General features: G+C 39.4%; 2 protein-coding genes across 6 annotated transcripts in view; one reads left to right on the top strand and one right to left on the bottom strand.

The window, feature by feature from the left end:
- Positions 1-14,984, bottom strand: part of usp48 (ubiquitin specific peptidase 48) — a 19,476-nt gene extending 4,492 nt beyond the window's left edge. The window contains exons 1-23 of one of the 4 annotated variants that reach the window (XM_050039326.1): positions 14,827-14,984; positions 14,197-14,334; positions 13,557-13,677; positions 13,216-13,357; positions 12,132-12,259; positions 11,583-11,707; positions 10,081-10,189; positions 8,912-9,045; positions 8,551-8,636; positions 8,136-8,315; positions 7,690-7,827; positions 7,295-7,444; positions 6,622-6,822; positions 5,672-5,783; positions 4,523-4,662; positions 4,052-4,126; positions 3,779-3,903; positions 3,009-3,131; positions 2,668-2,729; positions 1,239-1,349; positions 820-950; positions 428-534; positions 199-306 (exon numbers count right to left, since the gene is read on the bottom strand). In XM_050039326.1, the coding sequence (XP_049895283.1) occupies positions 199-306; positions 428-534; positions 820-950; positions 1,239-1,349; positions 2,668-2,729; positions 3,009-3,131; positions 3,779-3,903; positions 4,052-4,126; positions 4,523-4,662; positions 5,672-5,783; positions 6,622-6,822; positions 7,295-7,444; positions 7,690-7,827; positions 8,136-8,315; positions 8,551-8,636; positions 8,912-9,045; positions 10,081-10,189; positions 11,583-11,707; positions 12,132-12,259; positions 13,216-13,357; positions 13,557-13,677; positions 14,197-14,330 (2,742 nt within the window). In that variant the 5' untranslated portion in view covers positions 14,331-14,334; positions 14,827-14,984. Of the gene's footprint in view, positions 1-198; positions 307-427; positions 535-819; positions 951-1,238; positions 1,350-2,667; positions 2,730-3,008; positions 3,132-3,778; positions 3,904-4,051; positions 4,127-4,522; positions 4,663-5,671; positions 5,784-6,621; positions 6,823-7,290; positions 7,445-7,689; positions 7,828-8,135; positions 8,316-8,550; positions 8,637-8,911; positions 9,046-10,080; positions 10,190-11,582; positions 11,708-12,131; positions 12,260-13,215; positions 13,358-13,556; positions 13,678-14,196; positions 14,741-14,826 lie in introns of those variants that run through there. The other 3 variants (XR_007569532.1, XM_050039327.1, XM_050039329.1) reach the window with 3 other exon arrangements.
- The window catches only part of camk1ga (calcium/calmodulin-dependent protein kinase IGa), a 25,256-nt gene continuing 12,803 nt past the window's right edge, over positions 14,970-27,422 (top strand). Inside the window, exons 1-5 of one of the 2 annotated variants that reach the window (XM_050039344.1) lie at positions 14,970-15,054; positions 18,595-18,762; positions 21,071-21,182; positions 26,587-26,712; positions 27,033-27,107. In XM_050039344.1, coding sequence (XP_049895301.1) covers positions 21,097-21,182; positions 26,587-26,712; positions 27,033-27,107 — 287 coding nt within the window. In that variant the 5' untranslated portion in view covers positions 14,970-15,054; positions 18,595-18,762; positions 21,071-21,096. Of the gene's footprint in view, positions 15,133-18,594; positions 18,763-21,070; positions 21,183-26,586; positions 26,713-27,032; positions 27,108-27,422 lie in introns of both variants that reach the window. The other variant, XM_050039343.1, reaches the window with a different exon arrangement.

Genomic DNA, 27,422 nt, shown 5'->3' with positions numbered 1-27,422 from the left:
AAAAAATAATGTAAAATAAGGAGATTAACAAGAAATAAAAATAGATTTTTTTCGCAAAGCAACACAACCAGTCTTGTGATTTTTTACACCAATCACAGACAGTTGGTGATGGACAGTCCCTTAAGCCTGTGCACTGCTGAGTCTGATTTGGCTGCCTTATTAACCGTTACTGTAGCTTTAATGTGGTAACAGACTTACCTGGCTGAAGTCTGGGTCTTTCTCACCGTCTACCTTTGGATGTTCTTCCTTCTCCTCCTCTGCCTCAGAGCTGCTGGCGTTCATTTCTGGAGCCGCCTCCTTTATCATCTATGCAGAGGACGACAATAAACTGCATCATTTGAAACTCTATGGATCTCATTTTAGAAATGATGTGAAAAAACAGAGTTTTCAACTGTTTGGATGACCTAAAATGTCCTTTTGTTCATACCCTCTTGTCTTCAATGACTTTCCGGATGTAGATGGTTGCTTGGGTATACTCTCTGAGGTCCCTCTGTTGCTGGAAAAGGAAGCTCTCTCTGCAGTCCCAACAGAGATCTGAGCACATATACACACCCACATCAATATCAAATACATAGAGGATGCTGAGAAGCCAAAAAAGGTTAAAGCAACACTACACCCAAAATGTCAAACTGTGAGTGTCACAAAGTGCATTATTCACTTCATCCAAGTTTGAAGCTTACAGGCAGTGAGTGTTTGATATCCAAGTAAAGCTTTTGATTATTACTTCAACTATATGAAAAAAGTGTGTTCGAATAAACATTTTAAAAGTGAGCCATCAATATGTGAGGTTCAGCATTTTGTCAAAGTCTACACTCTTACCAGGCTGAGTGGTGTATTGAGTGGTGGGACCACTTGGTGTGGTCTCTTTGAAGCAGTGGATGGAGATTGGCTGGTCCACAATGAAGAGTCTGCTGATCACTTCCCATTCGCTGGGCCAGAGCAGAGCTACACTGTGCAGGACAAACAGCACAACATGAGACCACAGAAGCGTCCACTCAGTAACACATCAGTTCAGTGCATGCATAAAGCCTGAGCACACAGCGGGGCCTCACTGAGTTTAGGGTTTGTTATTAGTATGAGTTATAATGGACTGTGAAGTTTAACTGCTGTTCCAGTTATTCTTTTTTTTATACTGCCAGAAGTGCAATTGTCTTCAAAACACAACTTATCAAAATGTTTTGGGTTATTTTTTTGTAAGTGAGAAACAACTATTAGTGAGTTAAATAAGCAGAGCTCACTGTTGTGCATCTCCGTTGATGAGGGAGTCGTAGGTGAACATGAAGCCTCCGTGGGGACAGAGCAGCAGAGTGTTTCCAACATTTGACACTGGAGAGGATTTAGTGGGCCTCCTGCAAAATGCAAACACCGAAAGGAGAAAAGTTAGCATACGGAAGGATAATATGCAGTTTTACTGCCAGTCATATCTAACATCATTGGGGACAGTCCGACTCAGAAACGGAATGAGTCATCCTTAAGGCCCTCACACACCACACGGATGGTCAGCCCTCAGTCAAAGTTGGGTCGTCAGTGAGCACTGGCCCTTGTCAACTTTCTTTCAGCCGATTCAGCATGTTAAATCGCTTTTTAGAGACGCCGAAGCCCATCGGTGAATGAAATCACTCTGATTGGCAGTTCAGCTCAACGCATGAGAAGAGAAACAGAAGTGAGGAACGTAACCAAAAAGCTAAAGAGGGAGTGAGACCAAAAAAACTTGTTACATAAGGTAAGATTATTTTTCTTAAACCATTGAGCTCTGAAGCTGAAATGTTTCTTGATGGTTTGTGTTATTGTTCACTGGCGCACAGTTAATATGCTCTGTTCTTTCAACATTAAGTTGTGTTGTTAATGTGCCAACTGGCTAACTAGCATCGTGACAGCATTCTGGTTTCCCTTTTTGAACGACAAACACAGATTACTGCTGTCTACAGGTGTGGAGAGTTATTTCTTCTCACACAGGTGCAAAACATATGTGTTGCTTGGCCTTCGGTAGTCTTTGCGGTGTGTTCACGTGCAACTTTTTGGCCAAGACATAGGCAACGTTTGGCAATGCAACCGTCTGCTTTCGTCGCTGCTAGTTTTTTAATGCCAGTTTGGTGTGTCTGGGCCCTTAAAATTATACTATGCAAGATTGTTAGTTAGTGTTTTCAAAACAGTAACTAATGTTTTTTCAGTGCATTTTCTTTGGTGCTGTGTCTCTTGGATGCCTGGTGCTTACAGTCAGCTTCCTTTTTTATAAGCTCTGACTTCACCCAAGTGCTGTGAGGGTACACGCTGACAAACGTCCCGAGCACAGAAAATTAGAGGAAAATAAGAAAGATAGAGGGGAGAGCAGAGCCTCTGCAGAAAAATACACTGCCACACACCTCTATGCTTAGTGATAATTGAGAGGGATTACGTCTGTATAAGCCTATGTATTGTTACTTTTTTTTTTTTTTAATAGAAAATCCTAGTATATCTTTAATGCAAACTGAATAAATTACACTGGTTTTAGTCATTACTAGTGACACACATCTGATATTCATGCCAAACACATCTTAATACTAGCTCCTTTTGTAGAAAGGCTGACCCTGTTCTTGGGTGCATACAGTAAATTTAATTTTGACAATGTGACAGTTAACACAGTAATATTATTGTGTTCATTTCACTTATTTCTTGAATCAAACATACCTGATGAATTTTCTCCACTCATCCACAAAAAACAGAGGGACTATGTAGAGTACATCTGTGCCCTGGTGAGAAAAACAAGAGATGATGACCTGTATTTACCTGAATCATAGATTATTTTAATCTATCATATTTGTTTAATTTTAATTAATGCTGTTGCAGTATAATTCATGTTGGACTGTGTGTGTGTGTGTGCGTGTGTGTGTGTGTGTCCTAGTCTTATAAATGTATGGACCTCTTCTGCTCTATTCTTTGCAGGGCATTTAGCCTCTTTAACTGTATTGGTGTGACACGGTTACATGACTCTGGCAGACTGAAAGTTTGGTACTTCACTTTGTGTCTACCTGAGGCCACTTGTTGAGTGTCGGTCGGTTCTTCTCATTGAAGAGATTGAGCAGTTGGTTCTTCTGGTCCAGGGCCATCATCTTACTCACTGCCTCATTGTCCTTTTCTTCCTGCTCTAATGTCTGGAGACACGAGAAAAAACAGTTGTAACTCCACAACTATCCCAATGGTTCACTCTGTTATTACACATCCACCAACTGTGGTTGCCATGACTCATTACTCTGTGTGCCTGCTGCTGTCAGACTATTGCTTTCATTAGTTTAGGTTGTTTTAGTTTCATGTAAATGGTAAATGTATCAACAGAGCCTATGCGCACAGCTGTCGCAACTAAAATACACCTCCCCGAAAATGTAACGTAACCACACATGAGGTGATACATGGAGACCACAGGAACTGTGATCGGTCAGCTTGTTTTTGATGCTGGTTGAGATTGTTGACAATCAATCAATAACACACATCTAGCAGAGCCATCTCCACTGCAAACCTTCTGCCATCACCAACACACAATGAATCGAAGAATATAAACTGTTGCCGTTGCACAATGTGAATCAGAGATTGTAAACAAAATTACTCTGGGGAATATAACTAAAGAAGGATACAGCCTTTAAGTGTCCATGTAGTGTCTAGCGATGGTACTATAAAGTGGTTAAATGTGAGCCTATGCTATAGGTCAACTACACCAGAGGCAACTATTGCTGGATGGCTGTACACTGTGAGTAAATCCACCTTTACACTTTAATTTAAATGCAAGATAAGAGAAAATACTCACCAGGCACTGCTGACAGGGCTGTTGGTTTTGGGTGAATTCTGGGGCTTTGGGGAAGTATTCCCTCAGCTTGGTCCAAACTTCAGTGGATACCAGCTTCCGTTCAGTCTCCAAAATACTCAGACCCCCTACAGGAGGAACACCCATACATAGAGATTAAACTACACTGTGCATGTAATAGCAATGAAAACATTTTTTTTTGTTTCAAAATTCTACAATGACCTTGTTAAAAGTATTTTTGTTATATCATTCTAGATGCTGATGATGGGACAGTACCATGACTGCAGACAATGTCTTCATTGAATGTCTTCATCTCTTCATCGTTGCCCTCTGAGAGCTCTGGGCCGAACTCTACGATCGAATGAGTCACAAAGAATGTTAAGATTCACAATCCAGAGATGTTCGTTAAATTTAATACTAAAATTCAAAGACAGCAAACTGATTAACTCAGTGGATGTGCATCAGCCAGTGTCTCCATGTCTTTTTAAAACATAGATTTCAAACACATTTTAGATGTGCTAGCAGCATGGCTTAAGAGATGGTAATGTCAGTAAGATGGTCTACCCCTTTGGTCCAGACTGAAATATCTTAACAACTACTGGACAGCAAAACTAAATGTATTACATTTTCAATGAAAATGTACACAATGTGACATAATTTCCTGTTTCCAGCTTGGTTGACAGATTGAAAAAATAAACTCCAAAATAGACCCAGAAGGAAAAACAAAATCCCTTCCATTACTCCTACCTTTGCTGTTGTTGTGTGGTCCCTGTCCATTGGTCTGGCCATTGCTATGTTTGGTTTCGTGTTCGTCCTCCTCCAGCTGTTCTAAAGCCAACTGCCTCCAGCTACGCAGAGAAGCTTTGCCCACCCAGCAGCCCTCACCACTGACACACACACACACACACACACACACACACACACACACACACTTATGATTACATTTGATAGCAACTTTGTATTGGAAGAATTACACTGGTTCTGAAAGACCCCTCATTCATTTAGATATATTATCTTGACCAATTTTCTCTTTGCTGTATTATGTTTTGTCAACTGCAACAACACAAGAAAATGGAATCTTAAGCCCTTTTCAGACACTGAATATGTAACATTGTTGGCTTCATTTGTCTGTTACAGTGATGGCTGTTTGTCATTCAGATGTTTATTGACCTCGATATTTGGCACCTGGTGGATGTGTGTGGGGAGGGAGGGAGAGAGAGAGCACAGCAGAGAGGTTGCTGGCATGAGTTTTACATATAGGTGATCAGGGGCTTGTTCAGACAAGAGACCGACAAGTTAAATTGCTGTTAGGGTTGGCTGACAGTCACCAACCACAGAGGCCAACATTGTGATCTAACAGTCTCCACCCCACCCCTTCTCCACTAACACCAGGGCATGAGTTTGTGGTAGTGCAAATGGCATTCATTGCATGCTTAAGAAGTACAAATTCTGATTTATTATTTTTTTTACTCACACTCTTTACTGCCAGATTGCCAAAGTGGTACCTTTCTTAGCGACCAAGTCTGTTGCCACCACCGTGAAGACTTGCCACCGCTACTGATAAACATCCACTCACATCTGCTGAGCTGACTGATGTTTTTCTTTTTGTTTGTTTGTTTCAAATTCACTGATATATTCTGCAGTTAAATCACTTTGACTTCAAATATTTTTATAATCAGATGATCTACCTAATGAGGTAGCTTTTAGGCTTCAGGGAGGAAAATTCATAAAAGTTTAGGTAAGTAGGTGAGGATGGGCTGTGAACGGGCTCGATTATGCAAAAAAAAAAAGAAAAATAGTATTTAATATTCAACTTACATACATATTAAAGTAAAAAAAAGAGAAGTATAAACCAAACTTGACTTCATTAACCTAACTTTTCCTGAGTGTGTTTACCTGATAGTGCGTTTGACCAGGTTGGTGACTTCCTTGTAGTCTTCATTGAGCTGGTTCTTCAGCCGCAGCACTCTGCATCGCTGGCTGACACACTCTCTACACAGAGAGGAGGCTGAACAAACACATAAGTGGGATATGTAAAAATGCAGGTGACAAACACTGTGGTGTCCATAGCAGTCAGGATTAGAGACATTTCTAGGGACTGAGATATGCTTTGAGTGCAAAGTTATTAATCTGACTGCCAACAAGAGTATTTCTCAAGAGTACAGAAATACATGAGGGCAAATTCAACCACTGCTTTTAAGTCAACTAGTGATGATAATGATTTGTCAGTAACTGATTAGTTTAGAATTTTACCAATCGTGATGCTTTTCAACGAACCACTTCAATTTGTTGTGTCTGTTGCTTCTATTCCATTATCACTTGCATAAATTATCAGCCAATTTTTTTATTGAGTTATAATGAGTGGCCTGCACACATAATCCACCCGACTGTGCAAATATGCTCAAATTCTAAAACAAAAACCCCAGGACTTCACTGTTATCAGAAGATGATGAAGATGTTTTTTTTCAGTGATTTAATTAATTTTGAAGGCTCTAATAAAAGAATCAGATAGGCTGTGCGCGGCATTTTTACTCTGATGTCATTTATGTCCAACAGTAAAGCCTTCAAGTGCAAGCGAAGTGTTTCATTCAACATTTCAAAACATGCAAAGTGCTACCACTCAGGCTCACTCTTGAGGCCTCAAGCATACTTCATACAACTATGAAGATGCTTAAAGCTACGCAAAGTTGATTACACGTGTACAGATTTGGTGTGATGATTTCCAGAAAGTTTTAAAATAGTGATCAGTGTGATTCCTACTTCTGTGTAACTACTGAACTGGAAGCAGTAAAACTTTCAGTTTTGCAGATTAAAGAAGAGACCACACCACGGTCTGTATGACTGACCGTCCAGTCTCGGCCCTCCACTGTAGCGCTCGTACAGGAGCTGAGCAGCTTGCAGGGAAACCCTCTTGGAGTCTCCCACCTTGTCTGGGTGCAGTTTGCCGTGAGAACAAAGGAAGAGGGAGTTGTCAATCTCTTTTGTGGCGGTGGAGTCTTCTAGCCACTTCTTCAACCAGTCCAGTGGGATAAACTCATATGGCTCACCTGACGAGGGAAAGCAGAGAAACACATCAAACAAAGAGACTCATGACCTCTGATTTTGATTGATTAAATCCAGGCTCATTCTGTGATATATTATCTCTAACATATCTATATATAAACACGTGAAGCATGGATATTGTATGGAAATGCATCTACTAATTTCTGATTAACACCTGACGTTTTTGTAACTCCTCAGTCTAATACATAACATCAAAACACAGTATTTGCTTTTGGCAAAAATCCCAAATTGTCCTGGTTCAGTAGGGTGTTGTGTTGTATTTACAGTATTACTACAGAGAGGGGAGCTGCTGCACAAGTTAAGCAATACCCCAAATAACCCTGACTGTCCCTTTATTACACTGTCTGTATTTTCGCCTGTTTTAACTGGGGAAAAAAACAACAACAAACATGTACACTCTCATAAGTGTTTCTGTTAAGTAAACTGTGAGTGAGATTAGGGAATGTTTTTACCGACCGTCTCTTGCGGGTAAAAGCTCGTAGAGCTCCTTCACCTCCTCATGCTTGGCTTTGCCCTTATCCACACTCTGTTTTCTCATGTCGGCCATCTCACTGCACCACTCCTCAAATTTATGGTTGTCTTGGTCCACCAACCTCTGAAGGAAGGCTGGGAGTCAGGACAGAGGTAAAAGAAACCATAAGACAAGGCGACATGGAGCAGGCTGCAATCTGTATTCTTAACAATAAACAACATTTCTCTAGACGTCTTAATTCCTTGACGCAAACAAAGACAGAAAACAGAAATGATCGCTGCCTCCTTGTCTGGCTGTCATCTTTGTTTGCATCAGAGAATAGGGACACATTACACACAAACATGCTAAACGGTAGATTACATAAAATTCTACTTCCCACCTGGCACCTCGACGTTGGTCCTGGTGGGATCTGAGTCCTCCTCTTCCTGGACCTTATACACCAGCATGTAGGCATTTCTGGAGCAGTGGTAGCCTTTACTGCACTTTGGCTTTCGTGCCTGGGACTTCACTGTCTCAGCTAGAGACCAAGAAGACCAAAAAGGAAGGAGAAAGTATATATATATTTACAGATATGACCCTCAGGAGGGTAAAAGGTATGATTCTTTAACTCGTAACTCTTTATTTTGCCAAAGCACCTTATCATGGTGACTATCCATTTTCAACAAATCAACTTTTTAACTGCAGTTTCTCTAACATTAAAGAACATTATTTTACATAAAGAATAATACTGCATAACAATAAGACTCCTACAACATAACACTACATTTGGGTAACTAAGGATTTTAGGAAGATGGAACCTTACAGTGCCCATTTAGTACTACTCACCAATGTCTTCCTCAATGCCAAGCTGCAGCTTCTTGCCTTCCATCTTCTCAATTTCCTCATCATTGAATTTGTACCAGTCGCCGGTACGAGCATCCTTCACGTGGGCGATGTAGTGGCCTGAGTAGGCACTGATGCCCCGATGGATCAGCACAGCACTCAGTTCATAAACACACTTCTGGTCTGGAGAAACAGTCCGTCCAAAGACGCACAAATCAACACGTTTACTTTTCAAGAAGTCATCAACTCTTCTAAATTCAAAGGACTAGGTCTTAGTTCTTTGTTTAAAAGAGAGATAAGAGTAGTGTATGTATTTTATTTCTTCTGTGTAGCTGACACATCTCAGTATGCATTTATTGTTAAGGGAAAGTGCAGAATGTATGTGTCTGTGTGTCACAGAGATTCGTAGTGCTAATACCTGGTTTTCCTTCCAAGAAAGGCCCCATGTCCAGCTGCTCTGGAAAACTGATGAAGGTGTTGAGCTTCTTCTTGTGGCCTGTTTGTCTGGGGAAGACAACATGGTTCAGTAAACGTTTCCTCTCATACCTGTAGAAAGTAAAGACTGACGGTATCAGTAGTGGGGTGGCAGTAGCTCAGTCCATGGGGACTTGGTAACGGGAGAGTGGCCATTTTAAGTTTAGGTTCTCTGCATGCATGCATGCATGTCTTTAAGTCCTGGGCGTGCAATTGTGTGTATTGTAATGAATAACAATAACAAAAGTGTAAAAAACTTAATTTCTTTAATGAGGGATTGAAAGTACGTCTTAATCAGTACTGACCTATCAAAGACAAAGCGCATGAGCTGCAGGTTGAGGGTTGGAGGAAGGCTGTGCAGTTTGATCCTACGGGTGGCGTTCTGTTTACTCTGACAGCTCTCACAGAAGTAACGGTTCTCTCCATCCAGCTTCTCCTCCTGTAAGGGATTACCATTGCAAAAACAACACACAAATACACACGTTTAGAGCTTGTGTCCATCAAAGCCTTTTTTCCTGAGGCCAGCGTATTTTCTATATTTTTGCTATGGGAGTGCTGTGTATTTGCACTATGCTACAAACACCAGCAGCGTGATGAGACACTGGGTGACTATTCTGCATTGAGCGCTGCATGTTTGTCATTTTTTTTCCTGGTTGTCGAGTGTAGAAAAATGTTCGACTTTGGGTAAAATGATGCACATGTCACTGTCACCTCTTCTTTCACAGAATTTACTCCACTGTTTATTATACACGCATTAGATTTACTTTGATCAGACACGTCTAAAGTCCGATCTGGGGGCCAATCGTGGCCTGCAGACTGATTTTAAGCAGCCTGCAGCTTGTCTTTTAAAATATACTTTAGTGGTATGCTTGGTTTATCAAGATCACTGCATTTTTTTCATTCACCTCATGATGGCAGGACTGTCATATGGTTTATGGACATGAAACAAGTCAGAACTACGCAGGCGGAACCAGTGTGTTTTCATATACAGACGTCAAACAAGCAAACAAATGGTACCTAACAGCAGAAACTTCCTGCTAGGTTTCAGACATGGACACAGCAAGAAAGCGTAAAGTTGACAGCGAGGGCCACCATTTTCAGGAGCGGTGAAATATTATATACTGTTCCACTGAAAGATCAAACTGTTGCATTTGTCTTATTTAAGTGTAAATTTTTTATTTATCTATTAATAACCCCTGTCATGCGAGAAGCTGATGGCTCCCTGGTATTTTAACATAAACTAATCTGACCCCCATTCAAAAAGTTTGGACACCCCTGATGTAGATTGATGTCCTGCCCCCCTTCTCCTAATCCGTCACGTGGAGAAATGCACATTTGTTATTCCTTGTTGCAACTCAGTTAGAAATTAAGTGTGTCTGTTATGATGAAATGGATCTCCCCACTTATCAAAATGAACACAGCACAATTGCTGTCCCTAACATGAGTTCACACAGAAGCCTGAATGTAGGGATACCTTGAGGAACTCTGTAACACACTCTGTGAGGTTCTTGTGGCCCTGGATGTTCAGCTCCAGCTCGTAGAATCGGGACGGCAGTGCAGATGATCGTCCACACTGGTTACAGCTGGAAAACAAACAAACGAAGATAACAGATTCCATCACTGCATAGAAAATGGCTTTTTGTATGGGCTCAAATTATTTTAGTAATGGTGTAATTTTTTCCGTAATGATGAGTTTTTTCAAAAGCAATTTAATAATTTCACAAGTTGAATAAGTTCAATTCAATATGATGTGTGACTCCTGAACTTTCATTCAATACTTACAATCATTTCAAATTAACAAAAATAAATAAATAATAATAAAATAAAATAAAAAATCGCTGTATGCCTCTGTATGATTCTGGTGCCAATCCAAAATGGTGACTCCAATAAAATCTTAACCTTTAATAAGCCAAGCCTTATAAAAATACCTGGTTTCTAACTTGCTCTATTAACGAAACAACAAAGCTTCCATCTCCCTCAAGAATGTTAAATAAATAGCTGTTAAACCTGTTTTCACCTCTGACTGGCACCACAGCTGATAAAAGTGTTACAAAACCAGACAGTGTGACTTTTTGAAAAAAATGTCCTTAAGAAGGAAGAAAAGCAAATCTCTCTGAGCAACAAGAAAACTTCTCCCTCCCTCCCTTCCCTGAGCAAAAGCCCACACCTGTATTCCTGTATTTCATATAATTGCATTCTCTGACATGTCCAAGTTAAATATATCACAGTTTAAAAGGATCTTGTAACACATCCAATAGTAAATGTCCTTTATCCAAAGAATCATTTACTTACTTTTATGTGAAAAACAGAAAGGCCAACCTATACAATTGTCCCAGTTATGAACCGAATCCTGACAGCTCACTCACACTGAGGTTCAGTTTGTATTTTTGTGAGGCTGTCACAGTGACAGACTGACGCCTTTTTTTTATACATCAGCAAAGAAAAGTAGTGTAACAAGACGACAAATTTCAAATGAAGCCAGCACATATTATGCATGTGCAACAGATGTGTTGACACCCACTATTATCTGCAAAGTCACAAGACATTGTCATACAGTAGATGGGACATCACAGGAAAAACCCGGCAAGAATATGGAGGGCGATAACAGAATGCTCAGAAACAACGTTCTCGAGTGGGATGAGTGTCCTGAAAGATGTTTCCTTAACCTTCCTGACAAGCCAGTATTACCCTTTTATCTCCTATGTACTACAAAAGGGACATGCTAACCACCTCTCTTTTCCTAAATTACTCCTCACAACAAAGCTGGATATAACATTTCCTCATCTGCCAAAGTATCACACACACACATCCTTTGTGATTTGTTCAGAAATGTGTTCAATTCAAATTGATCTCACTTTGGCCTCTGGTTACAGCAGCACACGTGAATACCTATTTTGAGGAGTTCAAATGTCTAACACTTTATCATGGCGCTCATTCACTATCTTAACTTGTGTCAGCTTGAGTACTGAGTCTTACACAGTGACGTAGGAGAACTGTCCACAGAACTGCCGCTGGATGACGTTCTGCAGGTTGGGGTTCTTCTGCTTGGACAGCGTGTCCTCCAATAGAGACAAAAAGAGCTTTGAAAACTCCTGGGCATCCTGAAAATGAAAGGTTCGAATTTAATGCAATGTAAAGAAACCAAGCCTCCAAGCCTGACCAGTAATAAACATGGCGGCACTCCTGTTCTGTGCGTTCATTCTGCTGTGTTATCCTGAAACTAACAGTTCGTTAATTATCTAGTTGACTATCTGAAAAACCAGTTCTTCAAAGCTGGTTTAATGTTCTCTGGTAACTTCAGACTGCCATTTTCAACGATTTATGTATTAAGGTGATTTAATGCACAGTTCTACTAAGATGTGAGAGAGAAAATTCTGACTGCAATTTTCACAATGGTCAGAAACCTGGAAAATGTGACACTAGTGAAATAAATATCCAGAGTAATCTTTTACCAAACTGTGAAACTAGCCCTGTATTTCTGAATCACAGTTAGGATGATTTGCCGGGTTTCGTGTAGTGATTTACCTGCTGCTGTCCTGTGTCCAGGCTCAGTGCTTTGACCAGCCCTGAAGGGTCGATGTACTTTCTGTTGCTGTTCTGCAGGAGTGCAAACAGATACTGTAGATGCTCACAGATAGACTGAGGCTCGTAATCTGGAAAAAGACAGAGTCGTCAGTCTGAGAGACTAAGATGCTTTCATCATACATAAAAAGAGTTTGCAGTGTCATGCTAACCTCAGTAATGCTTGAACACAGGCCAATATGTTAGTGGGCTCATTTTAAAAAACAATATTTTGGGGGGAAAAAAAGAGAAAAGAAAAAACAAGTTTGCCAGTTACCATGTGCAAACAAATTAAACCATCAACAGCATGATGTTTAATTCACTGTTATCAACATGATGGCAATTATGGATCTTTTAGTTTGCCTGTTTGTCAACAAATTTACAAATTATGAATTTATGAATGGATTAGAATGTTTATAGAGATGGGCTTTTTGTACAAAGCACAACTAGATCAAGGTGGCAGTAGGCTAGATTTAAGATTTATTAATTTACAAAATAATCATTATCAAAATGAACAAAATGGATATAAATGTATATTGCTAAATTATTATTTGGGTATAACATATAGTGTGACATTTGCTCTATGTTGGAATGCCTTCTGCTTTTTTGCAAGAATGTCAAACAATCTTATGAATTTTCTATTTGTTTGGGTTATGCTTTTCTGCTCTAATTGGGTTTAGACCCAACTATAATGCTCTTAAAACTTTCAATGTTGCATTATCCTGATTTTGTATCTTGTGAATGTCATGATACAAAAAATAGCTTTGTTTTTAAATTATGGCTTTGGCTTGTTTATACATGTTATGTCTACAACAGCCTTTTCCTTTAAGAATTAATGTCGACATTTTAAACTAGTCAGTGCTGAGCACAGGGTAAGAAAGCCTAAATGTTGCTGATAGTGACAATAAAACCTGAAGATAAAAGCGGAAGCTGGCAATACATGCACTACTTAAAGTACATGGACTAACAGCAAATTAGGCTAACACACTATGACTTAAACCAGGAAATAAATAAACATAAGGAGGAATCCCCAGTGTTTCAGTTATACCGGACTCAATATTGTGTTCCTGTGCTCGGGAGTTGTGGCACTGATAGAGGCTCCTACGTAGCTCCAGGTTGTGGAACCACACTTGCAGGAATGTGTTGACATAACATGTTGCACCCAGGTTGGTCAGGCCAACAAATGTGTTCTGGAAAGGGGCAGAGGCAGAGAGAGGCAGAGAGAGATAGAGAGAGGATCAGTTGTGTCTTTAGATTGTCCTCCATCTCTGGCATGATGACAACTTCCCAGGACAGAGTTCAATAGTTCACCTACAACAGATATGTGATCTGAGAAAATAGACAGGTGAGGGAAAAATTTGCAGGATGTGTGGCCTACTAAAGAAATACCTTGTCCCGACGCTCTGAATTTGGATCATCAATATTGTGGAAAGCATTTTCATCTATCTCCCCAAGCCATGCCTGTTCACCGATACCAACAAGGCAGTTGGGGTTCCCTTTGCAGTTCCTCCTGCAAAGGCAAATAATGATTGTTCACTTTACTGTTCCAATACCTACCTTTAACTGCATCTCATTCTTATGTGGAGAAAAGGGTAATGTCAAACTCCCTATTCATTATGTTACGCATACAAAGCTAAACACCCTGTGAAATTAGCCTTGAGGAGCCACAGAGCAAGATAAAGTTCAGTAACATTTCAACTGTGCAAGTTAGTGCCCAATGTGTTGCCCATTGCCTACTGCCTTCCATCCTATCTTACACATTAAGGCTTTTTTGTGGTACTGAAGATTGTGGTGGATCTTCATGACCTTTCATACAAAGTCTACTGAGCTGACTGGAATGCTATGGAGGCTTGTACACTAGCAAGGGATCAAATCCGACTTTTGATGCACGTTAGCATTCTTCTGCGGACTTGGCCTTTAAGCCCTCAATTTTAATATCAAAATAAAGATCTGCTACTGATAGCCTTTACTAGCATATGTTGGCACAACAGCAAATTCATGTTAAAAAAACAAAACATTAACGTTGTACCTGCAGGTTCCTCTCTTGCAGGCCGGGAGGTTGACGCGATATGCTAGCTCGATATGCTCCAGCCTGATATCTTCTGGTTTCACCGTTTCCACCCAACGCCAAGCCGCTTTCTCCAGCTGTAAGCGGGGCGCCATAATCCTACGATGTAACGTTAACCACACAGTCAGGTTTATGAGTCAAAAAACGTAACAATATTATGGCCTGAGGTTAGCCAAACTGTTTCTATGAATGCTAACATAGCCGGCTAACAGGAGCTAACTAAGTTCCTGCAGATCATAGCTTGGCTCTTACGAAGCAACCCACCGTTAGCTATGTGGTGCTACTTAACCTAGCCAGCTAATATTAGCTTACTAGTTCCCTCACAACTCTGTTGGACTTAAAAAGTGAATATATCACACCACACATCGCAACAATAAATAGAGCGCTGAAATACAACAAATCACGAAAAACAGTATTTGCAGGGTAACGCCAGGACTAACAACTACCCTCGTGCTAATGTTAGCTAGCTAGCTAAAATGTAGCTAGCCCGACCCGGCAGTGTTAGCAAGTCATTTTCCCTGCATTTTCTATTTAACGTTACCTGACGCTAACGTAACGAGTTTATTGTGTTAAGGTCAAATATTATCGAACCTTTCATGCGTGCAGCTGCTTCACCAAAATATTTAATGTATTTTCACATTTTATTCACGGTTTATTTTAGATTTAGCGCCCTTGCGTCAATTTATAAATAAATTATTTCTCCGCTCAAAATCAACACGACGTCAATGAGTGACGTAGAGGACGTCTCTTTGTTGTGACTGGAGGGAGGAACGGATACATGCGGAACCTTCAAGAGGACAATTTTCTGTCCGAATTAACGTTAGTGGCGTTTTAATGCTATGCCTTTGCTTTCTGTGGTCTCAAAAAATATTTTATCCCGTCAAATATTTTATTCAAGTATGTATTCAAGTATTCATTCAGTACTTTGAATGTTAAAGTGTGTTTCAGTTCGATTTAGGGACTGTACTTTACAGTGGAGGGGGGGTTGGCTGGGGTGTGACATTGTTTATTTGGGTTTTTTTCTCTTTTATCTTGACCCTCCCAAGAGCTGCAAATATTTTTCCTTGAGCCTCTCTGAGTGACTGGGAGATAATGCATGATCTCAGTCATTAATAACCTTTTTTTTTTTAAATATTCACACCAAATGTAGGTAATGGAGCCAATGCAATGAGCAAACAGCACAGAATTTAGAGTAATCACAAAAATAAACAGCTAACTTCTTAAGCAAAATGCAAGTCCTTTTAAAAAATAATGTGTTGAAAGACTGTTGTAAATTTAAAAATTTATGGATAACTTCAGTTTTTGCAGTTTCTGGCTATGATAAATGGTGTTATTTTGGCAATATTCAAAGAAAACATGCCTATCAAATGCACCAGCGGGATTTGTGGCACAACCACTCAAAGTTGTATGTCCCTCTCCTAAGCCAAAATAAAAAACACAAGTCCCTCCCCAGTGCTTAAAAAATTATTTGACATGGCTTCCCCATTTTGCACCACCCTCTCCATCCTCATGAGTTACAAACAGTCCCTTATGTATTACAATGCTTGAGTCTTACAGTGATTACAATGCTGCCTTTTTCTTCAGTACGGAGGACTGAGCCTGACAGACTTGGAACGAATAGATTTGAAAACATACAAATTAATTGTTAATGATAAGAATAGTAATTTAAAAAACAATTTAGGTAGCTTAAGTGGAGACATCTACGTAATAGTGGTGATACAGCTTGTATCCATGACTCTACATTTTGTAAATGGGCATTTTCGTGTTTTGTAGGGGTTCCTTAAATGTTATGACTCATGATGTAACACACATAGCTTACTGTGCCTGAAGTTTAACTGGAGTTAACTGCTGCTAAGCAGGGCTGCATATGAGCACATTAACATTTAAAAATTCTAAGGGTTCCTATATTGATTTTTTAAGTGTTTGTGATATTTGTTTCTTCGCTAATCACAAACATTTTCTCTCTACATTTCAGTGGGTCATTGTCCACTTATACAAAGAGGGTTTCTTAATAAATTCTGCTTTTGGTCCCAACAAGGCTTTTGCTTTGTGGAACCAAAACACAACATTTTCTTGGGAAACACACAACATTTTCATGTAATTGATTCCAATATTGTCTGTGTTTGAACAAAAGCAAACTCTTTTGTTGCTTGTCCTTTTGTAAAATGTTTTGTTTAGGCCCTGGTGTGCTCTCACATGTTGTCTGTACGAATGTTAATCCAATAATGACAACTAATGATGCAGTTATATGGCCTACCAGGCCTCTCTTTGCATCAGCTGCTACATATAATCAGCTTAGCTGTGTTGTCAGTACCGTGCCAGAGAGGGACATATTTATTGTTGCTGAGATTAAATGCCTCTATGTCTTTGGACTGTAAGCACTTTGTAGAAGTGGAAAGTAACTTTATTGACGTAAATATTACACTCTTTTATCAAATTTTAGGGCACTGGAAGTTGATTATTTCCAATTTTGGGAGACTAACTTTTCATCTTTCCAAAAGAATGTACTTTTCGCTTTACTTAATTAGCCCACAGTAAGATAAAACTGTCAACAACGGGCCTATATTTCCTATCTTTCCTTACTTTTCTAATGCAACTCATGTGACAGCAAAATCCACAAAACTGTACCCCATAAAAAGTTTTCACTTCACATTGAAACTACTATTTCTGATGTTCGTTTACTTCAGTGAACGTTTGATTGCAGGGCTCTGGAGCTTTTGTAGTGTTGCCACAATTCCAATATATGACAGAGTGTAGTACTATCACTTTTGGCTCTCTGAGCTTAACTGAGATGTGTCATCATTATGACCATTCTTTATTGTATTGTAAACAAGTAGGCCTATTTCACATCTACAGCCATGAGGTATAATCAGTATTATCTTCCAAATGGTCTTATTGATTACATTTCCAGCCTTTATTGAATGAGTTGCATATTACTAAAACATATTGATCAAAACGTGCAGTGTACCATGGGTGGAATGCAGTAGCCGATGACATTAGGGAGGACCAAATCTGCCATAAATAAATAAAATACATATAAAATAAATAACAAACAAATGACTCAATAAATAAATAATTGAAATAAGAAAGACAGCAATTTAAAAATAAAAGTCTCAATTATCTAATAAATGCACATGTTTGCACAGAAATATGCACAGAAATAGAAAAAAAGATAAATAAAATGTATTTATTTAACAAATTATGAATTTCTGTATCTATTTGTTTTCATATTTAATTATTTCCCAATTCATTCTTATCTCTTTACATTTACTTATAATCTTATTATTTTCTCTATTTATTCATTTTCGTATTTATTTATTTCTTCTTCTTTTATTTGTGTCCGTATAGAATGTCCCAGGGATGACGTTTTTCTGTATGCCGACATGTCAAAAAGCGTATGGGGTTTTTCCATTGGATTATTGCCAAAAATAAACTTTGTGGCAAACAAACATTTATGATACTTGCACGTTTTGTTCAGCAAGATAATCACAAATTAACACCACTTCCGGATTATTGAATCCTAAATTGCAATTACCAGACGTAAAATTCTAACGTAACGGTATAAACAAACTACACTACAGTCGCATAGTAGTTTCATTTAGCCAATTGTTAGCGACCACCTTTTTTAAGACACATAGAAGCTTCAAAGTTCACAAGTGGGGTATTTACTGATGTATCTTACATTGTAGAACAAGACATGAAAGTCTCTTAGGCTTGTGTTGACCACAGACCTTCTTTCAGGCATCTAACTAAAAACCAATTCAAAAAGGCCACTGACTTTGAGATGAGGGAACCGTATGTGGTAAAATGCTAACTAATTTCCAGGTTTAAGGGCTCATTCCGAGGGCACTCTATTTCATAGCCCACATGTTAATGACGGGGCATGTCTTGACTACTCAGGCAGCAGCAATCAAACAGAATCAAACCCACACCAAATCACAAGGGAGATTTTTTCCTGGTAGGCTTTCCAGATAGCCCTTTTCTGACTGAAATTATTATTATTATCATTATTATTTCAATTATTTATCGTTGAGTCATTTGTTTATTTATTTATTCTTATTGTGGCAGATTTGGTCCTCCATATACTAGGCTACACTTCCAATACATAAGGGGATAGTCAAAACTTGATGAAAATCTGTTTGAATATGGTAGACAGAGATGATGCCTTCAAATCAGTATGGCCAGCCACTAAGACAAATGTGTCCTTTGACAGTATTCACTCACTGATTCATTTGAAAATGATTAAATAAACATCATTCCCAATGGGATGGAGAACGACCTTCATTGAACGAAATGAATGGCAAAGGTTGTGTTTCAGTTTTACAACATTGGAACAACTTTGTACCGGGTATGTTGCAGTTTCCGACCGTCTTTGAATGTAGCATGTAATGCCTGGACTGAATGGAGACGGAGGAGGAGATGAATAGACGAGGCCCCGCCCCCTGCGCGTGAAGTCCAGCGGCGTACCTGATTCAGTCAGGTATACCAACGATACCTCAGCTCGACCATCTCTACACCGCTCCCCAGGTAAAAACTAACTTTATTACACTTTCAGGACTAGAGAAAGTAGCTTTGGTGGCCTGTTTGAACTGCATGGATGTAATGAGTCGTCTTTGTTAAAAAATATGCCTCCTGCTCACATTTTGTTATGTAATGCATGTTTAGAATTAAACCATCAGAGATACCAAATAAGCTGTTTTTAATAGGAATTGCTGATGTTTTCTGTTGATTGTCTATACTGCCATCACACCACACTTCATTTAGTAATTTATGTAGATTATATTTTTTAAAAGGAGGACAAAGCTAAGGTTACATGCTTCATTAAAGGCAACTCTTGTGAATTCTTTGGGAGATACTTCTGACTTTGATACACAGCAAATTTCAACACACTGACAGTTTCACACTTTTTGCTGCAGTGTAGTAGCCTATCTTCTGGTGTCTGGTTTTTGGAATCCCTAAGGGACAGAAACAGCTGAAGACATCTTAAGTATAGGCTATCTTTATCATCTGTTAACCCCTTGAATTCTGAGTTCCTTAAAGGGCTTCATTGTATGCCTTAACTTTTTTTGGTTCAACAGTTTAGTGTCTGGGTAGCCTGAAGAGCCATGAGTAACAATTAGAGCAAACACCAAATGATTCATGGAATATGTTCCTCGCTGAGTAAAGAGGATAGATAAAAGCTGAAATTATAAGTCTGTATTTTCATATGTTTTCTTTTCAAATTCAAATGAATTTGTGATAATTGCAGTTATCATGATTGTGAAGAACTCTGTCAATATACAGAGTGGTTGTGAGATATCACCTGGTTCTATCATTGTATCAAAAATCTAAATGTAATCTCAAAGTTATGACAATGATTTTGAGATAGTGACTTTCTTGAATTTCATAATGACAGCCTTTTGTTGAATGTCAGCAAATAGCATGTTAGTAAAAGGCCAGAGGTCATTGTTCTTTCAAGGCCAGCTGGATTAAAAAAAAAACGACCCAGTTTTGTCTTGTCAGGGAATCAGCCACTAATCTGTTCCCTCTACAGACAGGGATGAGTACAGGAGACTAGAAGGAGGGAGGGCAGGAGGAACGGCTGGGGAGATTAACCAACCACTGCTTTTTACCTCTCTAATCCTTTGCCTTTTTGAAGCATGTGTAACTGATAGGTACAAGTAGGCTTTAGTCAGTGAGGACTGACCTCAGTCATGGACATGCAACTGTTTATGTAAGAAGAACATAAGGCTAAGGTGTGGGGACATCTTAGAGGGTTGTAGAACAGGGAAGGGTCAGGGAAAGACTTATGACCCCCCACCCCCATGACTTTTTTTAGCAGACATGTTTGACCATTATTGCCACTGGCTTTAGTAGGGCTAGGCAATATATCTAATATAATGTTGATATTGTGATATGAGACTAGATATGATCTTAGATTTTGGATATTGTAATATCACAAGTGTTGTCTTTTCTTGGTTCTGAATGCTGCCTCGCAGTACAGTTATATAGTTTTCTGAACTTACCAGGCTGTAGCTGTTCTATTATTTGCCTTTACCCACTTAGTCATCATATCTACCTTACTGATAATCATGCGACCAAAATCTCATTGCGTAAATATGTTAAAGCACCAATAGACAACCCTACAACATCGTCACAATATTGACATCGAGGTATTTTGACAAAAATATTGGGGTATTTGATTTTCTCTTCGTCGCCCAGGCCTACACTGTAGCCAGGAGTTTAGACATACTGAGGTCATCATTAATAGACTAGATTTGAAAAATAAAAGATTTTCCAATGTAAAATATAAAATAAAATAAATAAATAACAAAGAAGGTCATTTGTGAGTGCCTCTGAAACAATCCATATGACTGACTCATGTGAGTGTTTTCTGATTTGCCACCCTGCAATATCAGGTGTTGAAGTCATACAGCCTATGCTGCTGTAATTATTAATTCTACAAAGTGTGTTTGGCTTTGATACTAAAATGTGTAAATACAGTTCATAAGAGTTACTAAACTGATCCTGTTCTATGTACGTAGTTTTTAATAACCACAGACAGACCTGTCACCACGATGCTACAATCCACAGAATGAGATATGTTGAGGGCTAAACATAAGCTTTTAATATGTGGGGGACAGAGACATTTCATAGTGGGTGCACACAGTACTCTGTGCAAGGGTGTTGTTGAAAATAGACACAAATTTGTGTGATACTGATAAAAAAATAATAATTTCAGGTTTTTAAATCAACACTGGTGGCTTTCAAATCTTAATCTGATGCATGATGATGTTTCAGTGTTTTTTTTTTTAACCCATCAAAATGTAAATAATTGATGTTATCTGTGCTTCAGGAGTCTACGGCAACGTCAGAGCCAAGATGGGGCGGAAGGAGATCATCTGCAGCTGGAAGAAAAGCACCAGTAACATCAAGGATTTGTTTAAATTCGAGGGGAAAATGGGATCGTAAGTACTGCTGCTGAGAGTAGAGACACAGAATTGGTGATTGCGTTCAGAGTTTTTAGTTATTAGTTTAAGACAATTTCAGACCAAGTTGCACAATGCAAACAAAGTTAGCTTTGAAGACCATCAATAACAGGCATTCAAGACAAAAATGTTCCTTGGATGTTGAACAGTTTTGCAAAGAATCTTATTTGGTTTGCTGCGGTGGTCATGAGGAAAAGTCCAGTGACTTCATTAGCATGCATGAAAGTGGGGCCTATGGCACCCACAAGAGATGTGGTTGTTTATCCAAGTCTGTTGTTTTCGTGTTGACTGTCATGTCATGGTGTGGGTGGGATAGTCATGTGTCTACTGGTTGCATCAGGCTACACCAAACTGTTATTTGACAACAGTTGGTAAATCATCAAGCTGATTTCTTTGTCACACTTGGAATCCATTAAATGAAACACTGTTGGAATCAGGACTCAAATAACATTTGGTGATGGTGATTGGCACAGACTTCAGACTGGAGGTGGTCATTAAGATGCAGTACAATAAGCAGCAGAAATGTTGGGTGTGGTCTTTAAAAAGTTGTCTTAAAACAGTCCAAAGCTCAGTGTGCAAACAACTGAAAACAGCAGGTGAAGCTTTAACTTTTGACTTAGCTCTTCTTGAGGGTAGAGACAGGGAACAGAACAGAGGGACAGATTTGTATCATGAAAAAATATCTACACACCATCATCCAGGATGGGACGCACGTCTTGTTGCAGCCACCAGCCTGATTTAAGATACTGTTATACAGAAACATTCAATTATTTTGCTCAAGTTCAGAGGACTGTAAATGGATAAAAGGAAGGAGTGCTGTCTGTCTCCCAGTTACTGGGCTCTGATTGGCCTGAAGGCTGAGGATAATCCCTTATATCACCTTCCTGAGAGCTTGTTTTATCAATGGAGTCTCTCACACTGTCTGGATAATCTACTCAGAGCTGAACCTGCACAGTTAACCTGTTGTAGGGCCACCTGATTAACCATATAATGATCATGATCTCATGGTATGAATAAACTTGATAAGATGCTATATTCATATTCACATTTTGCATAGAGTGCCTGTAAAATATCAGATTTGTATAGCTCCAAACAACTGTTTCATTACCTATGCCCCTGTGATGCCTGAGTTTCATTAATAGTGACCAAATTATGCTTACATTATTCCTTAGTTTGCTGAGTATTAAACTATTTTCTACATAAAGCTTTTAGTTTTCCATATAAAGGGGCATTGCACCAATTTAACATGTCAAAGTTAACTGGTCATGACAGGCATTAACCCAGTGAATAATGTCCTCTGACATGGCACAGACAGGAAGGGTCTAGCAAAAGCTGGGCCCTATCTGTCACCTGGTGTAGGTCTGAAAATGAGGTGTGGTCAGGTGCATTGTTGGCATATTGCTATTTTGAGGCAGCAGAAAGTACCGTAAACCAACCATAAGCCAACAAAAACCTGGTGTAAAGTCAGAATTGAACAGTATTTTCCTTCTGTTTCAAGGGCGTTATTCTAATAGTATACCTCAATCAGAGACAGTCCCATTCTCACTACTTTAAAAAAACAGCTTAAAGGATGGCTATTGACTTATCAAATCTGCACCCGTGAATGAATCATTGATCAGCCCTCTCATACAGTTCTCTACTGTAGCCCCTTGTTGAATCTACTGTATAACTGCTGCTAATATTGTTGTGCACTTTATTTATGTTGTTAATTTAACTGTTATTTATGGTATGTCTGTCTGTCTTTTAATGTGAGGACTATGGAAGGAAATTAGCTTCTAGCTAAATCCGGCATATTTACATGACGTCATGTATTTGTACCGATTGTTCATTAATATGCACTGTCCTCTTCAAATAAATTGAAATTGAATTGAATAGATAGGCAGGTTCACAACCTGCATACACTCTCATGGTTACACACACAGGGACTTGTGAATGGGCTGCAAGTGGGTGAAACAATACAGTACATTATCAATGAGGAAAATATTGACAGTCTCTAAAATATAAACACATAGCAGAGATCAGAGCAGAGCTGCAGAGCTGCTGTCCGACTCCCCATTAAGAGAGATGCTGTGCGCATTTATGCACGAGGAGCAGCGTAACTTCAGTGATTATTTCAGAAGCTAAAAGTTTAGTTCAGTTTCCTCTGTCAAGTTCAGTTTTTAGTTTTGCTGCTTGAATGTGCCACAATATTTGCCGCAGTGACATCACTGCTCTAACTGCATTACCTTCATTCCGATCATGGGAAAGGTAGGATCCAACATTTTTGGCGCTTGACCCATACTAAGGACTGAAAGTCAGAATATCTCAGCCTCTGCTGCATCAATTCTGAAGTCCTACATCTTTATGGAAGACAAATGCGGAAGCACTGGATTGCTTGTAACAAAAGAATCCAAATTTGGCAAGTTTATTGACATTTGTCAGAAATGTACTTTATTATTTTTTTAAGAGGAAATTCCATTTTTTCACTCCTTTATCATATACACACAGGCCTGAAACACACACACGCACAAACAGGACCTACACATGCATTAAATGAAGAGATGTCAGAGCGAGGGGGCTGCCTTGACTGAGCAAACAGTTGGTGCAAAGTAAGGTTGGTTCCACACTCAGGCTTATATGTGATTTGTAGGAACTCGCAAAACCACTGGTGTGGTCCTTTAAATGAATTAGGTTCCTGGTCAAGTAGCAAATTATATTTCACTCCTGTGCTGCACAGACACTGTATTTGCTTTATCTGCTCAGTACGATGGCCTGTAGAAAATGGTTGTTACTGTAAGTGTAGGTGTTGCTTCCTCAGAGCTGTCCTGCAGTCTTAAAGCTGCTTAAAGCTCTCCATCTTTGACTGGCTGTGAATGAGTTAGGCTTCTGTGTGTAAGTGTGTGTGCATGTGTGTGTGCGCGTGTGTCTCAGGTTCTTCAACGCTGACGTCAGAACAGCAGTGCAGGAACATCCTAGCACCACTTTGTTATAGGATTAAGAGTCTGACTGACTATATTGGTGGGTGAGTGTACTGAGGGAACATGAAGGGAGGTGGTATAAGCAGGTGCAGGTTTGTGTTTATGCAAACATGAGACAGAAACGTGTCCAAGTCGACACATGTCTCACTACCTGATGGACTTATGCCGCTTTGCTGAAGTGCATTCAGTTGTTATTAAAGGTTAATAAAAGTCATTGTGTATCATGGGCTACAGTGATGTTCCTAGGTTGTGAAAGCTGATCAAATGATTATATTGTGCCTAACTGAAATATGCTATTAGAAATTTGGATCAGTAAAGGCTTATCCTGCTCTAAAAAAATGAAAAATACAGGTTCAGATGTAACTTTCAATAATTGCAAGTATCAGTACATGAGTCTAACCTTAATTCAGAACACAGTACACAACCAAAATATAATAGCAACGGTGCATTTATAATGTGCGATCTGAGTCATCTTTATTGGCCTTGAGGCATTTAAGGTCAGAGCTGCAGTATCACCAGCACAGATGCTTTACTCAGTGGCCAAAATGGAGGATTACACCCAGGCTGCCATCAGACTGTGAGCCAAACAAAAAGGTGCCATGCTGATGCCCAGCCAAGACTGGGCATCAGCATGTCTGGGTTACTTGGTTTAGACTGATTTTCTAAACTGGCCCCAAGAATAATCTTGAAATAGTAATAGTAATAATTGCTGGAGCTGTAGCATAAGTACTCACATAGGTATAAGCTCAAAAAAATCAGATTACTACAGATAGACTGTGGATTAGTTAATCAAAGGGTCCAACAAATGATCAAACAACAAGTTAGTGAGTCTGCTGAACATTACAGTCAACAGGTGAGGAAGCACCCACAGTAGGATTTCTAACATCCCAGGGGCACATACTAGGCCACACCATCATAGAGGAGAGGATCCAAGGTAAGAAGTGAAGAGGAACTGTACAATGCATTGGAGACATGACTAATCCTTGAGTGCACAATTTATACAACAAGGGAAAATATTATTATCATTATTAATAATAAAAATGAGCAGTTCTTGTGTTGTCTTAGATGCCCAGTCCTGCGTAGGCTCGTGGCTCTCTTTCCCAGTGACCAGGTCCGCCTGGGGTCGATGATACTCTGCTGCCTCCGGGCCTCCCAAGATTTCTACCCCTGGGTTCTCAACAAACAGCACCATGCACCAATAACACAACAGAGTAGAGTACAATATAACACTTACTTTATGTTCTCCATCGGCGATATCTTAACTTGCTCTCATAGCACCGTAGGGCGGAACTTGCTGTGCTCACAGCTAGCATCCAATCACAAGGGAGGGACTTACTGTAAAATTGGTGGGAAGAAAAATACAGCCCTCAAAGATCTCCTTCACAGTCCCCACAAGCCAGGAGCATTACTTCCTTGTCTGCCAAAAAAGTATACCAGCACTGTGTTAGTGAATTGTGTCAATGATGTCATGGCAGTTTATCCTAAGTGGGAAGGAGTTAAGAAAATACTGTTTTTTTAGAAGGCAGTATGACTTTAGGCATACGTATTTCCCCAAAACTAAGCACTGTCATTAAGAATATGATAGGTTTATGTTTTCAGCTTCATTCCACAGGATATATTATGTTAGCATGTTTCTCATCGTTTTTATGGCTAACGTAAATATTAGCTTCTCCAATATGCTATCTCGCACTGTATTTAATGGCAACAAGATCATATATTTTTTGGTAATTGAACATATTTTCTTAACACCAAACACACCACAACAAAGACTATTTTACCTGACAGAACACATTACATTAATCCTAACGTCCTGAGCGGAGAAATTTCTGCCCTTTGGCTACGGCCTGATGTCACCAGCCAATGCAGAAGAAGCAGGCATCATGAGGCGTAGAGGTGAACCCAACTATATCCATGCGGGGAGCAGACAGCACAAAGTTTTCTTCCACTTGACTGGGGGGTAATCAGGAGGCAGGACATTTACCCCGTTAGAAGGGGTAGCACATAGAAAATAGAACTTTGTGAACCTTTTCAAATCTGGTTTAAAAAAAAAAGACAACTAATGGAAGTGATGCATTCAGCCCCTGGGGACCCTAAAGCAAGTGACTTGTCACATGCCTGGGGACCTGACTCTCCCCATTGGCTCACACTTAAGAGGCCCACAGTTGTTTCAAGGGCTTAGTGCACTCATCTAAGGTGACTGGATTATTGTTAATTGGGAAGTTTTTGCAAATAATTGTTCATCATCCTGGAAACTTTCATGTCTTTGTCTTGAAGTAAAGGAATATTAAACCAGAACAAAAACTGATGCTTTGAACTTAAATAATGATGAAGAAATACAATCACCAACTTGTTGTGTCACACATGTTTGAGCATTTCCATAGACCCCCATCTCAATTCATGTATCTGTCCTTACTGTTTTCATGCAGGGGGTCTTTTTCAGAGGTGTTCATGGTGAGAGAGAAGGCAACAGGAAAACTTTACGCCCTGAAATGTTTGAAGAAAAAATACCTCGCTCATAGCAACCTTGAAAATGAAATTAATGTACTGAGAAGGTAAAGTATGGGCACACACAGACAGACAGACAGACAGACAGACAGACAGACAGACACACACATACACACACACAAACACACAAACACACAAACACACTTACACACACATTTATACAGGTTATCCATTATGTTCTAGCCAACATTGCCTTTCTCTTTAAATACATAGAATTGTACGTGTAGCACCTTCTTACCTTTGCTTATTAACAACCTGAGTAAGAAGTTAACCCTGCCTCGTTCTTCATACAACACTGTAAATGTGTAACATTTGCCACTTAGAACAGCAGTGATGCCTCAACCTACTGTATTTTTTACTGTTTCAGGATACAGCATGAAAACGTGGTGGGACTGGAGGATTTCTACGAGAGTCGAACACACTATTACTTGGTCATGCAACTGTAAGTGGACTAATTATCATCACAGTTTTTATAAATTATTACTTTGGTAGAACAAAATGTTGACAATGGGTCTCATATTGAGTGTAATGAAATCTGACAATAACAACAACATATGAAAATTGTGCGTCTTTTTTTATATATTTAAAAGCTTTTTAGAAGTTTTTTTCTCTTTGATTTACAGCAAGCCACTGTAAAGTTGGAAACATCATTACCCAAAAAGTACTTTGACGGAATCACACACAGCTGCATATTGTGCATCTGCTTGTTCCATACATTTAAAACCCTTAACATACGTTTTTCCTCTTCTGTTACCCC

Source organism: Epinephelus moara, chromosome 24 (assembly GCF_006386435.1).
Source record: "Epinephelus moara isolate mb chromosome 24, YSFRI_EMoa_1.0, whole genome shotgun sequence".
NCBI classification, from domain to species: Eukaryota; Metazoa; Chordata; class Actinopteri; order Perciformes; family Serranidae; genus Epinephelus; species Epinephelus moara.
The sequence above is the reverse complement of the archived record's forward strand: the minus strand, read 5'-3'. Positions and strand labels throughout refer to the sequence as shown.